The sequence below is a fragment of the Pongo pygmaeus genome, chromosome 5, assembly GCF_028885625.2.
Source record: "Pongo pygmaeus isolate AG05252 chromosome 5, NHGRI_mPonPyg2-v2.0_pri, whole genome shotgun sequence".
NCBI classification, from domain to species: domain Eukaryota; kingdom Metazoa; phylum Chordata; class Mammalia; order Primates; family Hominidae; genus Pongo; species Pongo pygmaeus.
In genome coordinates this window covers 96,668,315-96,692,419 of record NC_072378.2, presented here as the reverse complement: position 1 = coordinate 96,692,419, position 24,105 = coordinate 96,668,315, and the positions used below count along the sequence as shown (strand labels likewise).

Genomic DNA, 24,105 nt, shown 5'->3' with positions numbered 1-24,105 from the left:
ATAAAAAAGAGCTGGTACAATTTCTACTAAAACTACTTTTACAAACTAAGGAAGAAAAACTCCTCTCTATGTCTTTCTATGGGACAAGTATCATCCTGATACCAAAACCTGGCAGAGACACAACAAAAAAAGAAAATTCAGGCCAATATCCTTGATGAACATAGATGTAAAAATCCACAACAAAATACTAGCAAACCAAATCCAGAAGCACATCAAAAAGCTAATCCACCACAATCAAGTAGGCTTTATACTTGAAATATAAGGTTGGTTCACTATATGCAAATCAATAAATGTGATTCATCACATAAAGAAAACTAAAAACAAAAACCACATGATCATCTCAATAGATTTAGAAAAGGCTTTTAATAAAAATCAACTTCCCTTCATGTTAAAAGCCCTCAACAAACTAGGCATTGAATGACTATACCTCAAACTAACAAGAGCCATCTATGACAAACCCACACCAACATCATACTGAATAGGTAAAAGCTGGAAGCATTCCCTTTGAGAACTAGAACATGACAAGGATGCCTACCCTCAGCACTCCTGTTCAACATAGTACTGGAAGTCCTAGCCAGAGTGATCAGGAAACAGAGAGAAATAAAAGGCATCCAAATAGGAGGAGAGGAATCAAACTATCCCTGTTTGCAGATGATGTGATTCTATACTTAGAACACTCCACATAGTCTCTGTCCCATATCTCCTAAATCTGATAAACAACTTCAGCAAAGTTTCAGGATACAAAATCAATGTATGAAAATCAGTAGCATTTCTATACACCAACAACATCCAAGCTGAGAGCCAAATCAAGATTGCAATTTCATTCACAATAGTCACAAAAAGAATAAAACACCGAGGAAGACAGCCAACCGGAGAGGTAAAAGAACTCTAGAAAGAGAATTACAAAACACTCCTCATTGAAATTAGCAATGATACCAACAAGTGGAAAAATATTTCATGCTCATGGATAGGAAGAATCAATGTTGTGAAAATGGCCATACTGCCTAAAGCAATGTACACATTCAATGTTATTTCTATCAAACTACCAATGATGTTTTTCACAGAATTAGAAAAAACCTATTCTAAAATTCATATGGAACCATAAAAGAGCCCAAATAGCCAGAGCAATCCTAAGCAAAAAAACAAAGCTGTAGTATTGTTTGTAGTATAGTTTGAAGTCACATTACCCAAGTTCAAACTATACTACAAGGCTACAATAACCAAAACAGCATGATACCGGTACAAAAACAGGCACATAGAAAAATGGAACAGAATAGAGAGCCCAGAAATAAAGCTGCACACCTACAACCACCTGATCTTTGACAAAGGCAATGAAAACAAGCGATGGGAAAAGACCATATTCAATAAATGATGCTAAAATAACTGGCTAGCCATATGTCAAACATTGAAACTAGACCATTTTCTTTCACCATGTACAAAAATCAACTCAAGATGGATTAAAGACTTAAATGTAAAACCTAAAATGATAAAAACCCTGGAAGATAACCTAGGAAATACCATTCTGGACATAGGCCCTGACAAATATGTCATGACAAAGACACCAAAAGCAATTCCAACAAAACCAAAAATTGACAAATGGGACCTAATTAAAGAGCTTATGGACAGCAACAGAAACTATCAATGAACACACCCCACAAAACGGGAAAAATATTTTGCAAACTATGCATCTGACAAAGGTCTACTATTAAACAAATTAACAAGCAAAAAATAAACAACCCCATAAAAAAAGTGGGCAAAAGACATGAATAGACACATTTCAAAAAAAGACATACATGCAGCCAACAAGCATATAAAAAAGTGCTCAACATTACTAATCATTAGAGAAATGCAACTCGAAACCACAACGAGATACTATTTCACACCAGTCAGAATGACTATGATTAAAAAGTAAAAAAATAACAGATGATGGAGAGGTTGCAGAGAAAAGGGAATGCTGATACACTGCTGATGGCAACGCAAATTAGTTCAGTCACTGTGGAAAGCAGTTTGGCAATTTCTCAAAGAACTTAAAACAGTATTACCATTTAACCCAGCAATCCCATTACTGGGTATAGACCTAAAGTATTACAAATCATTCTACCATAAAGACACCTGCATGTGTATGTTCACTGTAGCACTATTCACAATAGCAAAGACATGGAATCAACTTAAATGACCATGAGTGGTAGACAGGATAAAGAAAATGAGGTATGTATATACTGTGGAATACTACACAGTCATAAAAAAGAATGAGATCATGTCCTTTGCAGCAACATGGATGGAGCTGGAGGCCATTATTCTAAGCTAACTAACACGGGAACAGAAAACCAAACACCACATATTCTCACTTACAAGTGAGAGCTAAACACTGAGAATACATGGATGCAAAGAAGGGAACAACAGACACTGGGGCCTACTTAATGGTGGAGGTAGGGGGAAGGCAGAAAATTGAAAAACTACCTATTGAGTATTATGCTTATTACTTGGGTGATGAAATAATCTGTACACCAAACCCTCATGAAATGTAATTTACCTGTATAACAAACCTGCACATGTACCCCTGAACCTAAAATAAAAGTTCAAAAAAAAAAATTCAATACTGAAATGCTGAAACCTAAATAGAGAGAAGTTAACACAAAGAAGGCTATGTTATGGTCCATTAAAAGACAAAATTCCTATTCCATAATCTGCATACAATCTAAAGTGTTTTGCTGATTCAAAAGCCCCTCTGAATAATATGACCTTTCTGAAATAAGAATACCTGACAATGTGAGTGAGGGTGTGTGAAATTGAAATGTATAATTATATTAATGGAACTAAAAGGCCACTTTACAGAGGCCTCAAAGATGATATTCTGTATCATCTTTGTAGTTTAGAATTAAATCCCTACTTTTTATTTCAGAAACAGACATTTCAAATAATTACCTCTTTATCTTCTACATTACTCAGTTTCATCACATTTAATACGCTTTTTAAAAAAGGCTGTCTTCTATGATTTGGCATCTTTGAAAATTCTCTGTGACTGCTAGTTGGCATTTAAGTGCAGTTGATATTGTCTCTTAAATAACAAAAGCAACAGTATTATTAGAAATATTCAAACCAATCAACAAATTGCTCATGGGGCCTAAGCTGGTGTCTGTAACATTTAGACTTTACTGGGGGAAATTAAAAAAACAACACAACACAATTAAATTAATTTATATTCCCATTTATGTGGAGATTCATACTATTATGTTTCAAAAGTATTAGTCACTTGTTAACTGAAAAAACATTGAAAAGAAAATTAAATAGGCATTGAAATAATGTATATTTAGAAATTAATATTTCAAAACATCTGGCTAATAATTGTCCAGGTTTGCTATTTTATGTCCATATATGAAGCAGACTATCACACTCGTTAAGAGTCAAACATAGATTTCAATTCCAGATCTGCCGTTTAGGAACTGCGTGACTTCTTACTTATCCTCTGAGTTAGTGCAAATTACTTAGTCTTTGTTATTGTTTCCATATATGCAAAATGGTGATTTTAATAGTATGTATATATATGTACACAATGGGTTGTTGTGAGGATTAAATGAGATTTGCATATAAAATCCTTTGCTCACCATGTGAATCACAAGAAGTGCTAATAAGTGGCATTTAATCAGTTATCACCATATTGTGTACTTTCATCTTCAAGAAAAACAGCAATCTTATTACCACATATAATTTGCTGTTGGAAATCAACCCCAAAGCTCTGGTAAACAAGATGTGTCTTCATTAGCCACATGTACTGACCGTGAAGGTCCATTAGGCCTATGAATCTCTGTCCTTGGAGCAAATAATTAGAAAGCATTAAGAGTATATATAGGCCAGGCGCGGTGGTGTGTGTCTGTAATCCCAGCACTTTGGGAGGCCGAGGCGGACAGATTACTTGAGGTCAGGAGTTCGAGACCAACCTGGCCAACTTGGTGAGACCCTGTCTCTACTAAAACTACAAAAATTAGCCAGGTGTGGTGGCATGTCCCTGTAATCCCAGCTACTCAGGAGGCTAAGGTAGGAGAATCGCTTAAACCCAGGAAGCAGAGGTTGCAGTGAGCCAAGATCGCGCCATTGGCACTCTGGCCTGGGTGAAAGAGTGAGACTTTGTCTCAAAAAAAAAAAAAAAAATATATATATATATATATATATATATATATATATATATATATATATACACACACCAGAAACAATACATATACTTAAAGACTTTTAAATTTTAACAAATTGTCTTATAGCTTGGTCTTTGATCCTGAATCCAGAAGCATCCTCTCACTCCAGTCTGCACCCCCACATGGAGCACTACAGTGCCACATTGTCTCATGGTGGTAAAGTGCCAAGCACTCCTTGGCTCAGATGCCAGGGGAGGTCTGTTCTACATTGGATGGACATCCAGGTGCCCTGCCCAGAGAGGACCCAATGGGGCCCCAGGATGCATTCTACCCAGGAAAGAACAAAGGCCCCCACCATTCAGCTCTGGGGGTACCACCTAATTGGCTCCTGGTTTAGTGACAGTTTGAGAAACATTGTCATCCTCTCTTTATCAATATTTTAAGAGAAACAAACAAACTATGCTGACTTACCCGGAAATAGTCACTGCATGCTGCTAGGACTGCCTTGTGCGCATGGAATTTCTGTTCCTCAGCAATCAGGGTGATGTCGCAGAGGATACCATCACTCCTCTGCTGATTCAGCGCTGCCAGGACACTGTCATTGTGAGATTCGGAGTGGCAGAGCCTCTGGCCTGTCAGCATTTCTTGAATACTACAAAGGAGAGCAATCAAGTCAACGTTTTTCCTTTTACCAGCCCTGTGGGCTAGCTGCTCCCTCATTCCTTGAACATCGACTGAGGCAACACGGGTTCCAGTGCACTCTATGAGTGTGACCATCTGTTCCCTCATTTTCCTTCTCTCCACCATTCTCTTGTTCTCTCTTTTTCTTATTCTCTCTGCTCCCCTCCCTGCAGGGTCTTTGTCTCTTTTACTGGTGCCTCTCTTTCTGCATTTGTGTTTGTGTGTGTTCATCTGTGGCTGCATACTGACCCAGGTGTCTGGACCTGCAAGCCTCTGTTTCTGGGCCCCGTCCCTTCAGTGTGTGAACATCTCTGAGTGCAAAACTTCCTCTGGATGTGCATCTGGGCATGTGTATATGTGTGTGTGACCCTTCCCACTCTGTCCTTTCTCTCTAATTCCCTGATTCCTTCCCCACCTTTGTACCTTACCATGTCTCCTACAGGACACAAGACTCTGTTAACACATACAAGAAAACTGAGCAAATGTTAGGACAAAAAGGGCTGCAAGTGGCCATTCCATGTAAAAGGCAATTAAACCAGAGAAGCTTATTATTAAACTTGGGAAATTGTGCACCATAAGAACATCAAAAGGAATGCATTGTAAATGAAAACAAATTTAAAGCTGAAAGTAAAATTTATCTATTATCAGCGTTTAGTTTCTATGTGTGATCATTATACTGGATTTACGAATGACTACATAATTTTCTTTTTGTTTCTACTTTGTGGGATTGCTAACCTTACACATTGTGAAACTTACCCCTTCACTCTCTACCCCAACCTAAAACATTTATCCTTATGTCCTTTCAAAAGTCCTAGGTGAAGCTCTAGATCATTCTACGATAATACAGAAGTAATGCCATAAACACAAAATGCAAACTTTCCCTTTATAGACAGCTATGGACATTTCCAGCTATGTCAATGGGAATCTACACAGTGCTCTAAAATCTCAGAACTGGTATTGGACTAAGACAGGTGATCTGCCAGGAATAGGTTACTCCCAGAGTGAAAGCAAGAGCCATCAAGCCCTGGTTCTGGCCAGCAGATCCATCTCAAAGCTGAGTAAAAATACCGTTGGGATGATTGAGCATTGTCTCTCCCATGTTGGTAATTCCTGTATCCAACCCCTCCCTCTGAATGTGAAAGAGTTTCTCAGGGGAGCCAGAGTTGCCACCAGCCTAGTTTGCATGGTGGGTTTATTTGGCAGGGCTCTGCTCAGCCTGTGGTGCCAGTTGGCTGGTAAATTATAGTTAGGTACAAATCACCATCTTAAAATTAACCAAATACTTCCTGTGAAATGCCAGAAGGCAGTCATTAAGCTTTGTTGGACAGTTTTGACTGGGAAGCATCAGAAATGTCAGAAATATGGAAAGAAAAAACTTGACAGACGGTGATGATATAGGAAGTTCCTGTGGGAAGGTGGGAGGATTATTTTCAGTTGAAATGTAGCAGTGAGTTTTGAAATGGTTACTGTCACTGAATATTCATCTAGTAGCTCAAGCTATAGGCAGACTTTAAAATCAGTAATTAAAAACCACATTCAGAAGCATAAATAATTTTTTGCAAGTTTCTATGCAAAGTCTAGAATGGAGATTAATTAGCATCACTCAATTAATTAGCATCTCAAATCAAGAAATGGAATAGTAATAGAAACATTGTATCAGCCAAGTAAAGCTTTAGGATAGTCTTTGAAAAATCTTTCCTAAAAGGATGACTTTTTAATATATTTGAGAAACACATAGTGCTTACCGTGTCCCATGAACTATTCTTAGTGATTTACAATGACTAGTTCATGTAATCTGCACAACAACACCGTGAGGCAGGCACTATTAATTATTATCTCTATTTTACAGATAGAAAAACTGAAGGTCCAAGATCCGGTATTTTGAGAACCTATCACCAAGAATATAATAATGTAATTCCTCCTCCTGCTTAAAGAAAAAAAAAAAGAGGTCAGGTACGGTGGCTCACGCCTGTAATCCCAGCACTTTGGCAGGCTGAGGCAGGTGGATCACTTGAGGTCAGAAGTTCGAGACCAGCCTGGCCAATATGGTGAAACCCCATCTGTACTAAAAATACAAAAATTAGCCAGGCATGGTGGCGCACACCTTAATCCCAGCGACTCAGGAGGCTGAGGCAGGAGAATTGCTTGAACCCAGTAGGTGGAGGTTGCAGTAAGCTGAGATCATGCCACTGCACTCCAGCCTGGGCAACAGAGCGAGACTCTGTCTTAAAAAAAAAAAAAAAAAAAAAAAAAAAAAAGGCAATCTGTAAAGATCTCAAAAATCTATGCTTAAGGGGAAAACATCATGTAAGTCCCTATTAACTTTATATTATGTATAATGAATCTCAAAATCAGCCTTTTAGAATAATATACATGAACAGAACAACATGACATAGCAGTAAGAAATGTTTGAAATTTTGCTTCAGAAACATTTATCTTCATACTGTGACTGAAAGTTTTGGGATGGAAAATAGATTCTAATCATTATAACCTTAGAAAATATATTTGAAACTTTCATAACTTACTTTCTCCCCTTTTATATCACCTTAAATGTTAAATAAATGTATTTCAAATTTTCATTTGTAGTGGAACCGAAGAATATATTAAGATAATTGCCTTAAAAAGTTTCCTTACTCATTTTCCAAATATAGTGCCACAATTCCTGTCCTTATTATTAAGACTGAATCGGTATTTGCATTTTATATGTCTCTTGAGAGTGAATAAATCTTGCCAGAAAAAGAGCAGCTGTAAACTGAAATTTGGCAAAGAATAAAAGGCTCAGCTTTTAAACAATAGTGATGCTGCACAATTTCACAGGATCATTCAGCTGGGCTTGAAAATTCAAGCTTCAAGAAAACAACAAGTTAAATATTTAAGACAACAGTTGGCACAAGATCCCAAATATTTTGGAACCAATATGTTAGGGATCCTTAAAAGCAGAAACAAATACTCCAACATTTGGCAAGAAATAAAGGCCTCTTAATCAACAAATCATTATTGTATTCTGAAAGTAACTTCCCACTCAACTCTTGGATGTAAATTTGTAAAACATCTCAACCCTCTAAATGTTAAGGCACACGTGGCCACAAAACATAGCTGGAAGGGAGCAGGCCCACTTCACCAAGTCAATAGTCATAAACCAGGGAGGAGAGAAATCGAAGACTGTAATGCACTATGTCTAAATTAAAATGGGGAGCAGACACATGCTTGCAAACAGCTCCCTCAGCATCTAGAACATATATCAAATTAGCAAACTAAGCCTCTCGACTTAGAGCTATGTCCCTCAATTTTTTGAGAAATAAAGAAAAAGGAAGGAAAAGTATATCCTAAAACTTCTAAATTTCTGGAAAAAAGACTGAAAGCAAGAACCATATTTCTCAAGGAAACACAGATTTGAGTGTCATCCTAAAACTGGAAAAGGTCTCCCACAGAAGCCATGTTGCCACCTCAAAATTCATCGGTGAGTGCAGAGAGTGTCCTGGGTTCCCCAATGCAACCTCTTTCTCTGAGGGATGCCCTAGAACTGCATCAATACAAAAGAGTATATGCTATATTAATACCATAGTAACACTCTATTGTATTGTATTGTATCAATACAATAGTAATACTCTATTGTAGGGATACACCTATACAGTAGACACTAACCACACATGGTCACTGAGCACTTGAAATATGGCCAGTCCAAATTGAGATGTACCATACACATAAAATGCACAATGAATGTCAAAGACAATATGAACAAAAGAAAGCAAAATAGCTCAATATTTCTGTACTGATTACATGTTTAAATTATAATATTTAGGGTATGTTGGGTTAAATAAAATATATTGTTAAAATTAATTTTACCTTTTTTAGGGCTGGGCATGATGACTCACACCTGTAATACCAGCACTTTGGGAGGCCAAAGTAGGCAGATCATCTGAGGTCAGGAGTTCAAGACCAGCCTGGCCAACATGGTGAAACCCCGTCTCTACTAAAAATACAAAAATTAGCCAGGTGTGGTGGCACATGCCTGTATCCCAGCTACTCGGGAGGCTAAGGCAGGAGAATTACTTGAACCTGGGAGGCAGAGGTTGCAGTGAGCCGAGATCACGCCACTGCACTCCAGCCTGGGCAACAAGAGTGAAACTCTGTCTCAACAACAGAAAAAAAATTTTTTTTTACCTTTTTTAATATAGTTACCTGAAATTTTAAATTATAGATATGCTTCTCATTATGGTTCTATTGGATACTCTATGAGTTCCCAGGGATATATGTCCCTCTATTTTTTTCCACCTGAATACTGTAAGGGCTTTAGGCAACCCCCGTCAGGCTGCCTGTGCGAACTGCTGTCCCTGTATTGCACAGGGCCCCACATAGGCCCTTGTGCAACAGTGGAAAGCCCCAGACTCCCTGAGCAGTAAGATGGCTTTTTAGTAATGCCAGGGAGCAACCATTTGATCAGCCATATATCAGTATCCAGTAATGGGGAAATAAATAAACAAGGTCTCAGGAAAGAGGATTATTCATAACTTTAAGCCTTTAACTTTCATTCTGGAATTGATCACAGAAACTAATAAATCAAATGCAGAGAACGATGTTCATTATATCATATTCCCTACTCAGACTGAATCACTGCTTTAGTGCAAATTGCTGCTCTGAGGTCACAGAGTTAACATTTTTGGTCACAGAAATCCTATAGGGTTTGATGTTCATGGAAAGAATTTTGACTAAGTTCTGTCAGTTTTAAAGTTGTAAATTCCAAAAACAGCCATATGGTTTTAAACATCTGCATTTCAAATTTTAAAATTCAAGTCAATTTCTATGTCAGTGTTTACCTACAACCTGGATATATAAAAAATATGCAGTAGTTTTTAAGTAAGCCTACCAATAAGGTGTTACATACTTACATATTAAAAACAACCAAGTGGGATAAAGATTCTCATTTCTTAACTAGGCTACTTTACACAAGAAAGAAAAAGGCTGGACAAAAAAAACTAACAGTAATAATTATGCATAATTATCTCAATTCAGTCTATTGGTGAACTATCAAGTGAGTGTCTTAAATCACTTAAATTATGCAGTCAAAATCTTTTCATGAAAATTAAAGACATTAATATTTTAAAAATTATATTTAAGGTAGCAGGATATTAAAAGACCCTATAATAAAATAATTTCATTTCTATAGAACACTTTATAATTTATAAACACTTTAAAATGAACTTGATCAATTAATAGCAATGGTCATAGTAATAAGCAAAGAAGATACAGTATGCTTAGACAATTATTAAATAATGAAAACTCTGTAGAAAGGAACTTAATTATAAATGAATAGTTTTGTTTCCTTCCTTCCCTCATTCATTTACCCAATAAATACTTATTAAGCCTGTGCCAGGTGTTGTGCTGGGTACCAGGGATGAAATGGTGAGCAAACCATATGTGGTAACAGCCCTCATGGAGCATTCAGTGTAGTGGGGCAGTTACACATTAATCAAATAATCTGGCCTCCCTAAAGAAATAATACTTGAGCTGCCGGCTGAAGGATGAGAACAAGTTAATCTGTTAAAAATGAAAGAGAAGGTTTTCCAGACAGGAGAACAGCAAATGTTATGATCCTGTGGCAGGAGGGAGCATGGCCCTTATAGAGTGTTTACAGAAAGTTAACAGCTAGGGACAAAGGAGAACATGGTGCAGGTAAGGCCCGAGCAGCAGAGGCCTGAGCCCACTTGTGCAGGAATTCTGGGCCAGGTTATCCTAAGGGCAATGGGAAGTCACAGAAAAGGTCACTCAAGCTGTAGTACCAAGAGCAGTAGGGGAGACTGGGCCAGACTAGAGCACACCTGGACTGTGGCTATGGTTCAGCTGAGTGATGGAGTTGGGCCTTGGAGCCCAAGGAGCATTCGGATGAAGTTTCAGAAAGGTGAATGGGATTAAAAGCTATTTAGAGGGAAAATCTACAGGTCTTGGTGTTAGATTATATATGGAGGTGAGTGGGAGGAAGATTTCCAGAAGACGCCTACATTTCTGGCTTATACAACTTGATATTTCCAGAATAGGAAACAAATGAAAGAGGATCAGAATTGTAGAAGAGAATGATGATGAATTTGGTTTGGGACATGTTAAGTTTGAGTTGTCTTTAAGACATCCAAGCACAGATGTCAAATATTTAGTTTGATTCATGGATCTGGAACTCAGAAAGGAGTCTTTGCTAGAGATGTAAATCTGCGACTCATCTGCATAGAGAAGGTGACAACAAAGCTGTATCTCAAGAACATGGCTGAGAAACAAGCAACACTCAAAGGTTGCTGAGAAGATATGAAAGATCAGTTTGAAGCACAGAGGCAGGTTTGGGCCTAGTTGTGGGAAAGGATTGCCTCTTGAGTGGCAGGGAATCAGTGGACCAGAATCACATACTAAAACTCTGGGCACTTTTTGGCTTGTTGAATCTGAAGATTTTTGTGGAACTAGTCTCCACTAGACAATGTAGGCATGGAAATATGAATAGATCGGTTCATCTGGATTGGGGTTTTCTCAAGCAAATGCATCAAAAATACAGGAAATGAGAGAACTTAAGGGTTTAGCAACAGTGATAGAATCTAAACTGCTTAAGAAGGAAAATGAGGAAAGGAAAGACTGGATGGGTTGGTAGAAAGTAGCAGGGCCAGAAAATGAGACATTACAATGAGGTCAAATTACAACCATACTTTGAAAAAGGAGGTTGTGGTAAGAGTAAAATGGCTGATAGCATGATTTCAGAAACAGAGCAATTACTGAGGATGATAAGGTCTGAGGTGTGGCCATGAAACTGGGTGGCTGAGTGCAGGGAGAAGGTCTTTGGAGATAAGCAGATTGAGGGTCCAAGGACCATGAAACAGACATATCCTCCATGCTGACATGAGGGCCCTGGGGGTGTAGTAAGGGGTTTGTGATGAGGAGGAAGACTGCAAGCCAAGTGCCAAAATGCTCAGTGAATAAAGGACAATGACCCCGACTACAGTTAGGAAGAGGAGAGAGATAAAGGGCACCATCTTCAGAAGAGCATGTCTTTGTTGTTTTTGTGGCTGTGGCTTTCTCAGACAATCAATTTGTGGAGTAATGGTCTAGAAGCAAAATCATGCCCTAGGAGGATGACAATCTCTCTACCCATCCTTGAAATACATGGGATGTGAGGAAATAATAATGCCACTACTTTGAGAGGGCTACAAGGGAAATGGTCCTCAGAGGAGGATGGGTCTCAGTGAAGTCGGAGGCAAACAGAGCTTTTCAGGACAAGGAGATGATAGAGCAGAGCATGTGGTTGTGTTGTGACACTTCCACATGGCACAGTGGGAGAGTCTGAGAGGTGGGGAAGGGAGGGCTCTGGGTTGAAGCAGAGAAGGAGAGAACATCATAGAGATTATTGCACTGTGGAAGACAGATGACCGTGGAGTGGGAGTTGATTAATAAGGACGGGATGGCAGACTTAAAAGTAAAAAATTATTTTAAGTATGCACACTGATCCTGGTAGCCAGAAATAAATAACTTGGCTGAGGTGGTGACAGACAGACACCATGGTCTCCATGTGCTGTATTGGTTGGATGCCAGGTCTAGAGCAGGGTTTCTCAGCCTCAGTATTATTGACATTTTGGGCTAGATGTTTTTTTTTGTTTTTGTTTTTGTTTTTTGTTTTTTGCTGTAGGGGGCTGCCCTATGAATTGCAGGATGTTTAAAATGATTCCTGGCCTCTACCCAGTAGATGCCAAATGTATCCACAATCCCAGTGACATCCAAAAACATTGTCAGATATTGCACAACGTACCCTGGTGGCAAAATCATCCACCATTGAGAATCACTGATTGAGAGCAACAGACTCACATAGGGAGTGCAGAGGCGTTACACCTGCTACAGCAATGTCACCAGTTCTCAACACATTTCTGGAACAAATCACCTCTAATAGCTTCAGAGTTACGGAAAGAAGCTGGTCTCATTACTTAACAGACACCCAATTCTTAAGAAAAATGTATTCCCCAGGTTTATCATCTCTCTTATTCTTTGCTCTGAAGATATTTTGACTGTTCCCTCAGAGGATGATGCAGATTTACCTCCAGTGAGACTATTCAAATGAATGCCATGCATTTTCTCATTGGCTGCCCCTCAGTTTCTGGAATGTGCCAAGCTCCTTCCTGCCTCAGGGCATGCCCCCCTTCAAATCTCAGGTATACAGCCTTTCTCAGGAAGGCATTTTCTTGCTCTATCTATCCTGTACTTTTCCTTCAGAGCACTTTCACAATTATTTTTGCATCGTTACTGGTGTGCTTATTTGTTTAATGTCTGTTTTCGCCATAGAATATACATTTTAAGAGGGAAGGAACCTTATCTGTTTTATTCATAGCTGGGTCCTCAGCACCAAGCAGAGTGTTTGGCTTAATTAATATCTATTAAATAAATGAATTATTAAAAGGAAATGTTGTGAGCATTTTGAGAATAAGCATTGTACTCCCCAAAGTGATTGCCTTAGAGGGGGCTCTCCCTCTCTCTCTCTCTCTCTCTCTCTATATATATATATATATATATACACATCTCTCTATATACACACATCTATATATATATACACACACACATATGTATGTATAGTTTTTTGATTCCTTTTTTATGTCATATACCTTTATAGTAGCATACCTTATGTTTGAGGGAAGTTAGCATCCTAAATAAGAAAAAAAGATTAAAAAGTAGTATCATTCAAAGAATCAGGAAACATATTTAGGTTTGAAAAATAACTAGGTCACAGCAGTTAGTCCTTGTGCCACCACAGTAAATTCACAAAAGCTCTGACTAGTTTGATGATTTCTTCAAATATGCATTAAGCCCCTGCTTTGTGCTTGATCCTGGAACGTGCAATGCACTTATTTCAGGGCTCACTACAGCATGCGAGGACATATCCTGCAGGGCATACCTGAGGCAGCGTTCAGATGGCATTTTCCAGCTGGGTTCCTCAGGTTCTCAGCCTTAGAAGTGTGCAGAGGAATCAGCAAGCATTCCAGCTGAATAAAAAGACAAGAGAAAAGGGTGCATTGAGCTAATGCAGAAAAGCACACTCTGGGTCTTCCTGATGCTAAAGTTTGTGAATTCCAGGGAGGCAGCTTGGAGAGTTTTACTGTCCACATAAAACATTCTGACACAATGCTCCTTTAACAAACAAGTAATTGTTCTGGATATTTTTAAGTGTTTTCACATTATTGAAGCTTCAAGGACTAGGAAGTAAAATATGTTTGAGAATCAACAATAGTAATTAAGTGTTGAAGTAAAAATTAAAACAAGAGATGGGATGGCCAAAGGAAAAAAATTAAGATTGGATAAAACAAAGATACAATGATCTAAACCACAAATACTAGTTGACTTGTCATTTATAGAGATTTTATTTTCCTTCCAAATATGATTAGTGGAATTAAATTAAAATCAAGTACCTCATGGCTAAGTGTCTACAGAAATATAATTTTCCATTCAAGAAGCAGATTTCTGAAAAGTAGGTGGAAAAAATAACATATAGAGAGAATAAAAATCAGTAGGAAATGAAAAACAGATTCTTATAGGGGCTTCAATATTGCATGATTGAAATATATAACAGGATGCAGTTGTCAGGCTTGAAATTGCTCCTTGGCTATTCAAGCACACTGATTCATTTAGTCCCTGCCCCCATCCCCTGTCTTTGTTTTTAATCACTGGAGTAACTCTGACTAGAAAAATAAATTATTTGAATAGTCTGGGTCCTGGTCCATGACTACACTTTACAACCCTCAGTAGAGGGTCTAGCTCCCATTTTCTAATACACCCAAGTGGCTAAATTAATTATAATCTGGATAAGCTAAATGGGCTTCCTTCTGTCTCAATTTTATTTTGAAAAGCAATAACAGGAGGAAAATTCTTATGAAAGGAAAATGTTAAGCTGTGCCTATTTCTGATGATTTGTATAAAAGAGAGAGCTATGATTTACAATCTGAGTGAAATATAATATTTGTTATATTGTGTACAAACCCTCAATGGGTATGACTGCATAATACTTCATACAGTATATCATAGTTGGTTAAGTATTCCATTTTATTGAACATTAGGTTGTTGAGTTGCTTTGAACATTTTTCACACAACTAAATTTTTGTTTCTTATTTTCTTTTTTTAATTATTAAAAATAGTATGTCTGTACTTCCATTTATTTCTAACTTAAGTCCGGACAAACCTAAAAGTGAGTGTCATTTTTTAATTGCTCCATTATGACTGAGCAGCACTGGCAGTCAGAATAATTCAAGGCACGTTGTTTAATTAGCCAAGAGACTTGCTTAGCAACCTAATGTTGCTACAGTGTCCTTTCAGAATCTAGGTTATAAACTCATCTTTTGTAGCCTAACACAAACGCCAACAGGCATGGACACTTGAGCTTTAAAACTGCAAAGAATATTTATTACTATAGGGAGGTGTAACACCTTAATCTTTCTGAAAGTCCAGTGTTTTTAAAACACTCCCAACAATTGAATGGAGAGCAAAAATCCTAAAGTAATCTCAGATTAAATGGCATCTAACTAATAAATCTAACTTGATATGTTTCATTTCAAACATGATCATTAAAAATAATAAGATAGATGACATTCTCTTTTACAGACATTTATCGTTTGGAGACCAACTCACTAAATCAGGTGTTTTCTAAAATTGTTGAATCATAATCTGCTATATACTACAAAGCTTAGGGGAATGGACACCATTTTAAAGGTGAATTAACTAGGTGCCCACCAGTGGTAGACTGGATTTAAAAAATGTGGTACATATATACCATGGAATACTATGTATTAATAGCTATAAAAAAGAAGAAAATCTTGTCCTTTGCAGCAATATGGATGCAACTGGAGGCCATTATCCAAAACGAATTAACCCAGGAACAGAAAAACAAGTAACACATGTTCTTCTCACTGCTAAGTGAGTTAAGCATTGAGTATCCCTAGGCATAAAGATAGGAAACACAAACATTGGGGACAACTAGAAGGGGACTGGGGGCATGGGCTAAAAAACTCCATTGCTCGTTACCTGAGTGATGGGATCATCCGTATCCCAAACCTCAGCATCATGCAATATACCCATGTAACAAACCTACACATGTACATGCTAAATCCAAAATAAAAGTTGAAATTATTTTTTTCAAAAGGTGAGTTAAAATGAGTTAAGGATTAATCACCACTGGAAAAGGTTTGTTATATTTACTATTTTTACTACATATTATTTACTATTTATTATTCCCTATGTCCTCCATATATTTATATACTTGATTAAAATATATATATTGAATTAAAATTTGTTAGCAAACACATTTGTTTTTGTTTTTGTTTTGTTTTTCTGTTGAGACAGTCTCACTCTGTCGCCCAGGCTGGAGTGCAGTGGCGCAATCTTGGCTCACTGCAAGCTCCGCCTCCCGGGTTCACGCCATTCTCCTGCCTCAGCCTCCTGAGTAGCTGGGACTACAGGCACCCGCCACCACACCCGGCTAATTTTTTGTATTTTTAGTAGAGACGGGGTTTCACCGTGTTAGCCAGGATGGTCTCAATTTCCTGACCTTGTGATCCACCCATCTCGGCCTGCCAAAGCGCTGGGATTACAGGCTTGAGCCACCGCGCCCGACCATATATTTGTTTTTATAAAAAGTTTCTCTCACCATAAATAGAGTGAACAACATGGCTACTTGTAAGCTCCAGGCAGACACCTCTTCTTCCTCTTCCCACCTCCTTGCACTTTTTCCCATGCCTGGTATGTGGATTAACCCAAGGCTGTTTTCCCCTACAGCCCAGGGAGATCCAGGCCAGTCTCCTGCAGTTCCCCTCCTCAGAATCCAGAAATAATCAGAGCTGAGCCAGCTGAGTGGAGCATTAGGAAGCAGAGCAATATGAAAAAAGGCCAGAGTTGCTCTCCAGGTAGCCAGCATTTAGGGCTGCTCACACACTCTCAAGAGATAGAACTGCATTTATTACAAACCCCAAGGGAGTGCTATGTGGGGCTGGAAGCAAATGAGGTGGCTCTCTTTCTGTCACTTAAGAGTGATCACCTTTGAGATCTCTTTCAACTGTGACCATGTACAATCTTCTGAGCCATTGGCACGACAAAGATTCTCTTCCAGACCAAACTCTAGTCAGGCTCCTCTGAGCTCTTTTTCAAGTAGGCCCTGTCCTTGGGCATGTCCTCAGGAGCTTTGTGGTCAACCACTGAATAATGAAAATATTATTTTGGTGAACAGAGAATTTATTGATTTTACTGAACATTTAAAGACAAGGAATATATAAAAATAGTTAAGAAAACATGTTAAAATTTTAAGTATCCATCAGCCTCTCAGTTCAGCTTAATGAACCCAGGAAGGAGGAAGGGATTTGCCTCTATTGCATAACTACTATAAAAAAGCAAGGCAGGGGGGGTACCAGAATAGCTACCCCAAAATATGCCTCCTCAGCACATGGATCATTTTGACCTAAAAGCCATTGAGAACCAGCAGATGCAGGAGTAGCTCTAAACACAGGGTACCGTTTTCCTTTTGTAAAGAAAATTTACATTTACAAAGAACATTTTCATAATTTCTTTTTGTAAATGAAGGTCTCTTCCTCTCCTGGACCAGGAAGAGGAGGACTCCTAACTCTTATCAATGGAGAAGGTACTGACTTCAATCTGCACAACAAACCTTACTCAACAATTCTTGTTTACAGTACTTTTCCTGGTCATCTTTCTGTAACTTGTCTTTTCCATCCAGAAGCCCCAAACCCCTTTTCCTTTGATTATCCTAAGATTGTATACAAGGCCAAGTTCTAACCACTCCTTTGGGTTAGTCATCACTGGGTGCCCCCACGTGTATCTGTGATGAACATGGAAATAAATTTGTTTGTTTTTCTCTTGTTAATCTGTCTTTGGTGGTCTAACATATGGAGGCCCTGCTGAAAAATCTAAGATAGATAGAGGAAAAAAGATTTTTCCCCCTCCCCTACAACAGGCATAGTGGTTTTCATTTAACAGTGTAAAAGTTCAGCTACTGTAGTAACTTCTCAAAGTGAGTAATGACCCCCAAAAGACTAGTACCACAAATTTCAGTCTTTGTGATTAAAAATAAAACCAAATAAATCCAGCTTGCAAACAAAAAATAAAACACACATTTTACAAAATGAAGCTGTTTGCACATATCGATATGCAACTAGGCTAGGGTAGTTTCTTACCTTTCCCAAGACTCAATTTCTTCATTTTCTAAAAATACAGATAATACCACCTTATCACAGGGCTGTGTAGTGTATGTAGTGTACCTACTGCAAAGGCTGACACATCACAGGGTCTCAGTAAACATCATTGTGTGTCTTCTTTTGTTATAAAATACAAATAGGAATCATGTAGTGATTTGCTCCAGTGACAGGTATCTCTGTGAATTTTTTCTTTTGTTTCACTTTTTGCTAATGCAGTTCATATGCCAAATACTAGTGTTTTTAATACCAAAAATGTGTATAGCAGCAATCCTTCAAGGACTGTTCTCAAGACAACTTTACAGCTGGTGAAGACTCAGACCCCCATCTCCAAGCTCTCCAGAGGAAGTTGGGCATTTATCCCCAGAAACACAGCAAACATTTCTTAAAATATAGGAATTTTTTCACATAATTGAAATTATTTACCACCCTCACCCTTAGGAAATATTCATTAGTGGAATGTCCTCCATTTCTGGTAAGTCTCTTTTCAAATATAATCTGGTACATGGGATTGATGGGGTCTAACCTCTTTATGGTCTTTATTTTTCTTAAAATGTTTCAAAGTTGCTAGAGTCTCACTTGGGTTTTTTTGAAGTCAAACTTGAAAATATATTTACACAGACAAAATAAATATCTTATTAAACCATAATAGTGAGCAAGTGAAACATGATTAAGCCTTCCAAACTAGCTGGCTAGCTTTTAATTACTTACTTCTAGTTGATCTTAAAACCGCCACTGGCAAGTCACATGACTGAACAATACATAACTAAACTCCCACTAGTTACCTTATGGGTAACATCTCTGACTATGGGTCATGGTAGTAACGGTGCTTACAGTTATTTTTCAGAAACTAGGGGGCAGCTTTTGTCTAGTTCAAGCCAGTTGAGACCTTCAACTTCACAAGTTGGTTGCACAGGTTGGGCTGCAACAGCTGCCTGAAGAGGGACCTTTTTGATATCAGAGAACCAAAAACTCCATTATCACATTATGCTAGTGCCACCATTTTCTGCACATATATACTATGAAGAACCATATAGCTCAATTACCCTTGTGCAGAAGCCCTAATTACCTCACCTTTCCGACTCACCAATCATCTTTCCCTATACTTTAGACCTCTCCACTTTCTATCACATACATACCTCCAAGCCCTATTTTCAGAGAGGTGGATCTGAGATTTATTTCCCTGGCCCTGCACGTTGCAGCCTTGTGAATAAAATCTTTTCTTTTTTGCAAAAACTGTCACCACAGTGATTGGCTTGCTGCATACAGGCAGAATGAGCCCAGCCAGTAACAAAAGGGGGAGGAAAAAAGTAAGTGTCCTATATGTCTTGATGACATACAAAGAAAGAAGGACCAGACAAGGTAAGTTAGTTTAATATAATCAATAAACATAAGATACTAAAAATTAAGCTACCTTAATTATGTGGATGCATACCAATCCTACCAACATATAAGAGACTGGTGAAGAACTCAACTCTGACCTTTTTCTTCTCTTGCCCAAATTCCTATCTAAGGGGTCTGGGGAGTCAGGCCCTACAAACCATAAAATCTCATCCGAGGGGTTTTACTTAACCCTATATAATGTGGCTTACTTTCCAACCTGACTCTGGCATAATATCACATGGCAGATAAAGAAGGAAATCAAAATATTTTAACCCCAAATATGTTTTCTTTGCCATGTCTTGAAATAGTCCTCCAAAGCTAACTCTTGTGGGGAAAATCTACATTCTGAAGAGAATCCCCTTACTTGTCCTTCATTTTTTTCCTGATCCAGGAGACAACTGACTTACAATCTATTCTTTCCGAAGCCTCTACCTGGGGACTACTTCTGTATAATGAGAACATTGGTCTCCACAACCCCTTACCTTAACCCAGACATTCCTTTCTGTTGATTCTAGGTCTTTAGACAATAATTAAACTCTTTCAACCAAATGCCAATCAGAAAATCTTTGAATCTACCTATGACCCAGAAGCCCCCACTTCCAGCTGTCACACCTTTCTGGACCAAACCAATGTACATCTTACATGTATTGACTGATGCCTTATGTCTCCCTAAAATGTATAAAACCAAACTGTATCCTGAACACCTTGGGCACATGTTCTCAGGATCTCCTGAGGGCTGTGTCAGGGGCCCTCACTCATATTTGGCTCAGAATAAATCCCTTCAAAATATTTTACAGAGTTTGACTCTTTTTGCCAACACTGGTTTATTCATGCTATTATCACATATTTGTTTAATAATGTTTTAGTGTAATACTCCAATAATACCTTATAATTTTTAAAGAGAAAAACAAACAGAAGTTTATTAACATGTTCAACATAAATACATGTGGGAGCCCCCAGTGATGAGTAACTCAAAGGAGTGGTTAGAACTTGGCCTTACATACGATCTTAGGATAATCAAAGGTAAAGGGGTTTTGGGCTTCTAGATGGGAAAGACAAGTTATGGGAAGATGACCAGGAAAAGTACGGTAAACAGGAATTGTTCAGTAAGAATAGGGAAAATGCCAGTCCTCCTCTTCCTGCACAGGTCGTCATGTGAGTGGCAGTGCAGGCCTTTCTCAGTGTCATGTTAAAAGGAAACGATGGTGATGGCAATGATGATAATGATGAAGATGATAAAACCTTAATGAAACATGTAGTAAGTGTCCAGCACAGTGCTAACTTCTCCCTACCTTATTTACTATCCCTATTCTGTATGGATCCGGATAATAAGGCATAATGAGGTCAAGGAATTTACTGAAAGACACACAAGTAATAAACAGTGAAATCAGGCTTCAAATCCAACAGAGCCCATACCCTTAACCACACCTAACAGTAAAAAAGGGAACCTATTCTAGGACACAGTCATACCTTGAAGTGCTAAAGAGACCAAAGACCAACAGCCTCAGGCACCTAGTACCAGGGCAGGAGAGCTAAGGCAACATCAACTTTGAATCAGTACAAAGGAAGTTTCCAATAATCTAAGATGCACACAGACTATGTAAGGTAATACCTCTGTCACTGCAAGTGAAAAATAGGACCATAAAATACTTGGCATTGTTCTGAAGATGATTCAAATGCTCGTAGGCCTTCCTGATCCACAGAAACCAAAGGCCAAGGATCAGAATCTGCAACCACTGCATGCTAGTGTCTCCCAAGGAGGCCCTGATGTGAGCTGAATTGTGTCCCCCCACAATTCATGTCTTGAAGCTTCCAATACCTCAGTATGTGACTGTGTTGGAGATTTGGCCTTTAAAGAGGTAATCAAGGTTAAAAGGTTACTGGGTGGGCTCTAATTCAAAATGACTGGCATCCTTCTAAGAAGAGATTAAAACACACGCGAATACAAAGGAAAGACCGCGTGAGGACACAGGGAGAAGGCAGCATCTGCAAGCCAAGGAGGGAGGCCTCAGAAGAAACCAACCCTGTTAACACCTTGATCTCAGACTTGTAGCCTCCAGAATTGTGAGAAAATAAATTTGTGTTGTTCAAGTCACCCAGTCTGTGGTACTTTGTTACGGCAGCCCTTTGCCAGTCTCTTCCATGCTACTATGGCTCAGAAGCTGTGCCGGGCCTGCAGACCACATTACCTCCAGGTCTGGGATGGTCTGTGCTCTGCTCAGACAAAGCTGGACCACAGGCATGCTGAGCAATCCATGACGTTGGAGGCCTCCTGGGGCCTGAGACAGTGCCCTCTCCACTACTGTCCTTTTGGAGCATCTGGCCCCCAGCTTTCACTTTTCCAATCAGTGCTCATCTTTCTCTAGGCGCTAAACCCCACCACTCTTGGAAGAAATTTTCTCTGGGAAGTTGCTTTCAACACCCAGGCATATAATTTGCTTGTTTTACCAGAACACTCCCTTCCAGCTTTCATAAGTACTGTGGGGGCCCAAGCAGAGAGGGATGAGGGTCCAAAGTGTAGACGCACAGCCATATGCTTGAAGCACCATCACCTCCCAACACTCCATCCCTGAGGCCAAGCTGTGTGTGCACCTGCATGCCTTCTGCATAACTTAGGGTGATTTTTTTCCTTGGCACTCCTTCTACCAAGCTACCTTCCATGGGTAACCCACTAGTCTGTCAGATATGACCCTTTCTGAATTCTTTCCAATGTAGTCCTGCTGCTGGATCTACCCACAGAGGGAAGGGGAAACACTGCCTAGCTCCACGTGCTGAGAGATGTGAAGATCCAGTTCCAGCCAAGATAACTGGATACATGATGGTCAAATGAATACAGGCAATAGCTCTTGGCCCACTTGTTCATCACACTGCCCTGCTTAAAGCTGTTGAGATAAAGTCGAACTTCTTAAAATAGTACCCCTGCCAACACTTCCAGCCTTGTGTTTTACCACTTGATCCTTCTTCTTCTGGTTACAGTCATATAGACATACTCATCAACACTCAATTGTTCTCTACCCTCAGGGTACCAGTAACTGCCATCTTCAATGTTTAGAACTTTCTACCCCTCCTTTTTGCCTGGTTAACCCCTATTCATCCCGCAGGTTTCAGATGTCACCTCCTCTGGGAAGGTCTCCCTGATCCTCCCAGGTCACAGTTAATTACTCTCCTATATGATCCAATAGCACCTATAGATCCCCACTCACAGCATAATCAGCACTCTATATAATTACTTGTTGGGGCGGGGGATCTATTGCCCTAGTTTCATTTCTACCCGTAACCCTTCCCTAGACAATAAGTTCTTTAAGTGAGGTGATCATTCATTCTGGAATGGTTATGTTTTGCATATTGTCCCAGTGCAATTTACTAATCACATCCCATTTGTTCTCTTTTGTTTCCCAGTTTGGATGATAAATTATCTGGTCATCCTGTCTATATGGGCAGGATCCACATCTATCTTGCTCACTGGTTTAAATCCTCATGGACTACCATTATTCTTACAAAATCCTCCAAAGCAGATAAAGTAAAAGTACAATGTGTTCTGTTTTAAAAATGAGGAGCATGACAGATTATTTGCATATATTGAATCATGATGTTTTAGTTTGTATTATGAAATTCATTCCATAAAATAATGTTACACTAAATATTAAAAGTTTCTTTATATAAGAATAAGGATAAGGTATCTAGTCACCCTCATGAATACAGCTGGAGACCTTGGGAACCAAATTAAAATATAACGTGTAAGTTATTCCAGTCACATTAGCACACGCCTTTTCAGCTCTTATTTTAATTTAATTTTTAGCTCCTTCACTCCTCTATGAATAGAAACATAAAATGCATGGATCGGTTACACAGTCTTGTCAAAATAACCTAACCTGCAATTATAACTTCCTGAGGTGCTTTTTAAAAATATTGCTATGAAAAATTTTTTATTAAGGAATTTCTTAAAGCTTTCACACCAGTTAAAATTAAAATAAATTATTCATCTTCATCTTTATAGATGACACAATGTAGATCTTGAGTGTTTTGCTAGTATAGAAATTATTTGTATGATAAATAACATATTACTTTACAATATGACAAAATCAACATGCTACATATATGTAATTATTTTAATTAGAAAGTCCTGTATTAAAAAGTTCTTAATCCAATAGCAAATGACCATTCTCCAGTGATTAATTTTTGCCTTCTAGCAAATAGAGAATATGAGATTTAGAGTTCCCAAATTTATGATCTAGACGTAACCCAGACTCCATTTTCAAATAGAGAAATGCTCTTACTTTTGAATTTTAATATACAGACTGTTCATTCATCAAATATGTGCTAAGCGCTTAATACATTTCCATTAATCATTGAACTAGATATCAGGAGTGACGTAAAAAGATTAAAAATAGTCTCTGTCTTCAAAGAGCTTATAATCTTTGGCATAAATCAAAAAGCTTATAATCAAAGGCATAACATCCACATTTGCAGTTACCCTAACAGTATAAGACATTCTGCATTTTCTTCTATCGAGAGAGGTACAAATTTTCCTCATTTTAAAATGTCTAAAATTGGAGGTGTATTTTAAATCACTATATACCTTAATGTGCTACTATTTTTTGCCTTGAAAAACCTGATGTGCTTCCTACATCTGCAAGAAACATTAGAACTGGGGAAACACTGTTGTTCAAGTGCCTACATATGGGCTAGGAGTATGTATGTACATG

At 38.5% G+C, this 24,105-nt stretch overlaps 1 protein-coding gene across 3 annotated transcripts in view; it reads right to left on the bottom strand.

Moving 5' to 3' along the window:
- The window catches only part of KLHL32 (kelch like family member 32), a 224,608-nt gene that overhangs the window by 168,482 nt on the left and 32,021 nt on the right, over window positions 1–24,105 (bottom strand). For all 3 annotated transcript variants that reach the window (XM_054490891.2, XM_054490897.2, XM_063666439.1), the window contains exons 2-3: window positions 13,723–13,810; window positions 4,602–4,782 (exon numbers count right to left, since the gene is read on the bottom strand). In XM_054490891.2, coding sequence (XP_054346866.1) covers window positions 4,602–4,782; window positions 13,723–13,745 — 204 coding nt within the window. In that variant the 5' untranslated portion in view covers window positions 13,746–13,810. The remainder of the gene's footprint in view (window positions 1–4,601; window positions 4,783–13,722; window positions 13,811–24,105) is intronic.